The 6632-nt window shown below is 44.9% G+C and overlaps 1 protein-coding gene across 1 annotated transcript in view; it reads right to left on the bottom strand.

Moving 5' to 3' along the window:
• Positions 1-261: 261 nt before the first annotated feature.
• IMPA2 (inositol monophosphatase 2) overlaps positions 262-6632 on the bottom strand; it is a 46709-nt gene continuing 40338 nt past the window's right edge. Inside the window, exon 8 of the mRNA XM_059706658.1 lies at positions 262-6242. Within this exon, the coding sequence (XP_059562641.1) occupies positions 6127-6242 (116 nt within the window). The 3' untranslated portion in view covers positions 262-6126. The remainder of the gene's footprint in view (positions 6243-6632) is intronic.

Raw genomic sequence — 6632 nt, 5'->3', positions numbered from 1 at the left:
AAATGCAGTCCCCCTCCCTCGTTGTCACCCCCCAGCTCTGTTGTGTTTTGATGGCGTTGGTCTTTTATAACCGTAGACACCTGTGTGTGTACATTTGTCTCCCTTTGCTCCGAACTGTAAACTTCTTGAGGACAGGAGTCATGTCTTATTACGAATAAGTCCAGCACTGAGCTCAGAACCTGACTAGCCAGTTATGAAAATCATAACAAACTCTTAACTGAGCCCTCGGTATATGCAGGAACAGAGCTAAGAGATATATAATCTCCTTTACTCCTTACCCCAGGAGTAGGTATTATTGTTCCCTATTTTAAGAATGATGAGACTGAGGCACAGAGAATACAAGGATCCCACCCCAGGCCTCACACAGCTAGTAAGTGATGTTTTGGGATGTATCAAATAAAAGATTATTAGCATGTTGACTTGAGTTGAATTGAGATTTTTTCCTCGTATTCTGGGAAGATGGAAAGATAAAAGCCATGGTCCCTGTCCTTGAACTACTTCACTGACAATACTCTTTACCATCACAAAATTGTACATGTTAGTTTCTAGAAGTGTAACTCCAATTTACATCTCAAATTTAACCAAAAAATCATTACATGGCTTCCCCAAAGGCCTTAAGAGAACCTACTTCTGATATGAAGATACCACTAAAATGAAGTGAAAGAGAGCCTTCTGTGTACCCTACAATATAGGAAGGAAAAAATAGAAGCTTAAAGAAAAGCAATGCCAAAATTTAAGATTTATGTCATCTTGAACATAAATTGATATCTTTTAGGCATACATTTGCAACTTGGAAAACACTGGACCCCTAGCCGGTGTGGCTCTGCTGGTTGGAACATTGTCCCCTGCATGGGAAGGTTTTGGGTTTGCTCCCGGTCGGGAGGCAATCAATTGATGTCTCTTTCTCTCTCTAAAATCAATAAAGAGCATATCCTCAGGTGAAAAAGAAAGCATGGATGTGGATTACTGGGCATAACTTTTTAATGTTTAAAGATTCAAGGGAAGTTGTACAGAAGTCTGGGGCACACACGGGACAGGGTCAGAATTCTAGTTGTGTGTTCAAGTCCTGGCTGTAAGTAAGTAGCCATACGGTCTTGGGCAGATCATTTAAGGACATGGAGCTGTCTGGGCTCTTTCCAGATTCTGTTCCTCGTCTGCAAACCTAAGCAGTGCGGTGCCTCACCACAGTTCCTGGCAGGGAGAGAAAGGGGCGAGTGTTTTCCAGCCGTGAGATAAATGCCTTTTGTTTTTAACTTACCCTGGATGTGTGCACGCTTCCATAAGTCCACTCTAGAGGGCACCCTGTCTCATCACATTCTGTAACAGTTTTGTCTTTGAAGAAATAGAGCTTGCCCAGTATCTGACCGGGAACCCTGGAGGAAACCCCAACCCTCCCCAGCACTCTGTCCTCATGGTCTTTCCAAGCTACTGACAAGTTCCAAAGGCCAGTCACTGTCATCTTCGAGGAGACTGGGTTTTCTTTCATCGCTGGAAATAGCTCAATTTGTCATTTTATTGCTTTGTCTGTATAAATTTTGTTTAATGGCACTTTAAAAATAAATGGCATGGATTTTAAAATATATTTTGCTTAATTTCAGTGAGAGAGATAGAAACACCAATGATGAGAGAAAATCATTGATTGGCGGCCTCCTGCCCACTGGGGATCAAACTGTTACCTTCTGGTTCATAGGTTGGTGCTCAACACTGAGCCACACTGGCCTGGCAATGTATATATTTCTTAAATGAGAGTATAAACATTTATGTTCAGGTGTCACCAAATTGCTGGTTATTCTTTTAGGCAGAATGCTGCCCCATTCAGAGCTCTAGAAGTGGGGCTGCTGGAGCTGGAGCACTTTCTAGTGACAAAGACTGAGGGGGAGTAGGTACCAGCCTGCTGGGACTAATGGGGAAACGAAATATTCTTTTAATGTCATATTTTCACATAAACAGAATTCAGAAAAAATGCATCTAATCTTTAGCCGGTCCAAACAGCTCTATTCATTAAGCAGCTGCTGAGCACCCATTTAACAAAGCGAACTGAACGTGCCCTGCACTTGGAGCCATGACTTGCTGCTGGGCACGCACGTGATCCTGCTTTAAAGTCGTCCGAGGGCAGCTCTGACAGTTTTGGAAGCTGGGGGTGAGCTGGTGCACACGGAGCATCACGGGCAGTCGGCTCTCACATACACCGAGTCCCCTCAACGACCTTGGGAGGGTGGCACCCGCGGTGTCCAGGGCGGCACCTGAGGCCGGGCAGGAGGAAGCTTGCGTTGGAATCGTTCGAATCGGGTGTTGTCCCTGCAGCCAGTGCTTTCTTCTGCAGCAGTCGGTGGGCATTCAGGTGGGTGTTGACTATGACTTGTACTTACACGTACCTCATGCTATTGAGAGTCTATTAAACTCTGATTAGACTTGACATTTTTCAGCAAGTAAACTAACGTCTTCTGAGATCCTTCTCCTTTCATCTTTAACCTCCACGTTAAGTACTGCCACTTGCTCAACCCTGTGACCGTACTACCCGCGCCTGACGATGGCATAGATCGTTATGACTGTACAGGTGTGGTGTCACAGTGGTTGATCCCTCGCACTCACAGGCCACACCGTTAGAACACCCAGGTTGGATACGCTCTGTTGGTGGGGCCTATGCCGAGAATGTAGAAGGGAAGTATCAAGCAGGTTGTGCTGTGACAACTTCATATGAACTATCAGAATCTTTCCCCAACTGAAGTCTACTCAACCAGAACTACATGCTCTCTTGCTCAGGCTTGTCAGCTATCCCCAGGGAAATCAGTAAACTTTTATACTAATAGCACATATGCCTTTGATATGTTATAGAAACAGAAAGAGTTCCTCACTTCTACTGGAAATCCAATCATCAATGGATTCCAAGTAAAGGAATTGTTCTCTGACATTCTATCACCTAAGTGAACTGTAATCATTAAAACTGAAGCGAATAGAACCTGAGTATCAAGGAAATGCTTTAGCAGACTTCCCTGGTAAATCAGCCAGCACTAAGATGGTCCCAATATGAACTTGAATGAATTCCGTAAGATTGATTCTAGCCAAACTATTTATAATTTATATAAAAAACAAAATCAGGCCCCTGGGCTGGAACAGTGTTAGCACCAACAAGAGTGCAAATTTAATATTAAATGAAGACTCACTGAGGGCCCAGGTAGCCCCCCCGGTTCTTGCCGAGTCCTTGAAAATGCCATGAATAAAAGCTCTATATTCTGCAACTCATCATGGCACAGATAAAATGACCCAAATTATGAAAAATATTGGTAGAGTGACTGCTCCAAGGTTGCAAAATTGGTTTATGACCAATATCTGATTTGTCAAACTCATAATGGAAAGACTATTAATAGAAAGACCATTAAGGTATTATATAGAGCATTCCCACCACCTACTGGGCTATCTGAATACTAAAAAATGGGTTTCATTTAATTGCCTCTGCAATGGGTTATCAATATGTTCTCAGGAAGGACTGAAGCCGTCCCATGCAGAAAGGCTGACACCACAACCACGGTTGAGAAACTTTTAGAAAATATTTCCTTTATGGGATATCTCCAGAGAAATCTCCAGTGATAGGGGAACTCATTTCACCAGATAAATAACTAAACAATTAAATAAGGTGCTGCTGACACAATGGCATTATCATCATCCTTACCGTCCATCCTCAGTCACCTGGTAATGTCGAGCAGACAAATGGCAATGAAAAACTAAAGCTAGCTAGGTTAACAGAATCAACTGGACTGCCCTGGCCAAAACTGCTACCACTGGTTTTTGATGGCAATTAGATCAACACCTATGGGAAAGTATAAATTATCACCTTATAAAATAGTAACAGGAAGACCGATACCTTTGAAAGAACCATATGTGCTTATTGCACTCATAAATTCTGATATGACTCAATATTTAAAGCTTTAATGCATTATGCCAAAGTGTCTTTCCATCAGGTAAAGGAAGCTTTCCATGACCCTCCTACAGAAGGTTGAACCTTCCACAACTTAGAACCGGGAGAGTGGGTCTTCTGGAAATAGCACCTAAGAAAGACTGCCCTTTGCCTGGGCAGCATGGCTCAGTGGTTGAGCGTCGACCTATGAACCAGGAGGTCACAGGTTCGATTCCGGTCAGGGCACATGCCCAGGTTGCGGGCTTGATCCTCAGTGTGGGGCATGCAGGAGGCAGCTGATCCATGGTTCTCTCTCTCTCCCTCTCCCTTCCTCTCTGAATCTATAAAAATATATTTTAAAAAAAAAGACTGCCCTTGAATCTCGTTGGAAGGAACAAAGACCAGGTTCTCTTCACTACCCAGATAGCAGCCAAACTTCAGGGATTGAACCTTGGGCCACAGATGTTAGCTGAAAAAAGCTCCTCCAGACTCTTGAACTGCATACCAGCCCGAGATCTAAAGTTAAAATTGACCAGTGAGGTTCCTCCCTGAAGCAGATGATATCCTGAAGCAGACTGTTCTTCCAAGATCACGGATCAACATTTTCCTCTCCAATAGGAACCCTTTATCCCTCCTGACTATTTGCTATCTGCCTTTTCTTTCTAATACTACATGGAAAACAAGACTATAATTAAGATTTCACAAATAATAGCTGCTGCAGGAAGCTTAACTAATTATAGGATTTGTCACGTTAAACCAGAAAGAACATGAAGGAAGAGACCCCTCACTCATCCTAAAAATAATTTCACTGGAATCCCAAATGCCGCTGTATGCCTAAATTGTTCATGAGCCCCTTTTATAAAAACACTAAACCCACATACCCCTCTTCCTTGCCTCAATTTAACCCAACCCTGGGGTGGGAAAACGAGATCCATATATATCCAGAGTAGCCAGGGTAAATATCTATGACACTGCAGAGCATTCATAGGCTTGTGTCAGCCCCACACCTTTAGGTGGTCTTTCAATGTGTAATAATGCAGTCTTTGACTGTTTGTTGAACGATGCTAACACCTCTGCACCAACCAATGGGTCCATAAATGGTAACATTTACGAGGGAGCCCGAGGAACACTTCTGGCTACGCCTTTCCATGTGGAGGTTTTGTCAAAGGCCTCTATGCTTGGGCAACTCATTGTCTTGACAGCGGAGGATGAAAGAACAATGTGCTCCTGCTGTATTTACTGTTCCGCTGTCCCTTCACAATCCCTCAGACTGGACAGGGGTCCCCTCCCTGAATTCACACGACCAGCAGGAGTTTAAGTTTACCAGCAGATAGGTGACATTTGGACGGTCCCTTCTTCCTTGGCTTGGAGTTAGTCCAAACAAATACGCGATCAGAAACTTATCCTTAACTCTGGCAACCACTTCTGAGTCCACTGCTAAAGCCACAGCTGCACAACAGAAGCCCCCGGCTCTCCTGTGAAGGTGGTTTTAGATGATAGAAAGGCACTAGGTTACTTGTTGGCTGAACAAGGAGTCAACCTGGATCAACACGCCTGGCACTGCAGAAACTCAATTATAAGGTATTAACAAGCAAGCTACTTGGCTAAAACAGGTTGACACCTCATCCGGTGCATTCATGGGGACCCTGGCTAAGGAGAATACTTCTGACACTTGGGATTATTCTCCCAATAGTCATCAAGTAGAGTCTTAAAGGCACCTACCGCTGTGGATTTTGTGTGCTGATTGGGGAATAGGCGACAGTTATGAAGGGAAGCAGATAAGTAGAGTGCCATTATTTGGATTTATTGCATTCTGAAGTACCATGGGGAGGGGGGGCCTGAGAACTAGTCCGCTGTATCAGCAGTTCTAAAGCCATATCACCTGAGATTTGCATTCGGGGGGTTGGGTGGGGGGAGAATCAAGGCTGAATTATCAATATGTATATCATGAGATTTGGGTTTTGGCCCTGATAGAAGGGCCTGTACTAACCTGAAAAAGGTGACATGAGATTAAAGAAAGAAACCAGCTAAACACCAAATCCCAGTGAAAGACGTGGATTTAACCAGAGAGCCACACACGTTAGCAGAACACTTCTCTTTGGGTGGTTAGGAGCGCAGGAACTTGATGGAGTGCGGGCTGCTCAAGGCGGTCCCCCCAGGGGTCGGCTGCCGGCCGCAGCATTCCCAGGAAGAGCCAGTCCCGAGGGCGCATTTCTCGTCTCTGCTCCCTTTCACTTCTCATCGTCCCGTCCATAGTTAATTGTTTGTAAGGCCTGAGCTATGAGCGTAGCCATTTCTCGGGTGCCCGCAGCAACCACTCTGCAGGACATGAGGTCGAGAGGTCCGCCTGAGGACAGAGAGAGACCACGTGGGTTACGGCGAGGGCAGAACAGTCCTGGGTAACAACGCAGCACGGGCACACGTGCACATTCCGAGGAAAACAAAGCTCCCAGGCTGTGCTCGAGGCTGGACCAAACAGTCCAGTCGAGGCATGAACAGGACTAGTGGCCTTGCTGGAGCCCTCCGTGCACACACGTGTGCTCACGTGGTTAAATCCAGTGTCGGACTCCTTTTTCATCTGAAACTGGTCTGCCTGGCCTTGCCATCTAAGGCTGATACCTCTTCCCTTTTATGCTTTTCTGGTAGCTCAATTAAAGCCTTTAAAGGGGAAAGAAGAAAGAAGTAGAAATCAAATGACAAAAGACCCCTGTACATACCCAATAGTTAAAAGGGAGCC

Source organism: Myotis daubentonii, chromosome 8, assembly GCF_963259705.1.
Source record: "Myotis daubentonii chromosome 8, mMyoDau2.1, whole genome shotgun sequence".
NCBI lineage: Eukaryota > Metazoa > Chordata > Mammalia > Chiroptera > Vespertilionidae > Myotis > Myotis daubentonii.
The sequence above is the reverse complement of the archived record's forward strand: the minus strand, read 5'-3'. Positions and strand labels throughout refer to the sequence as shown.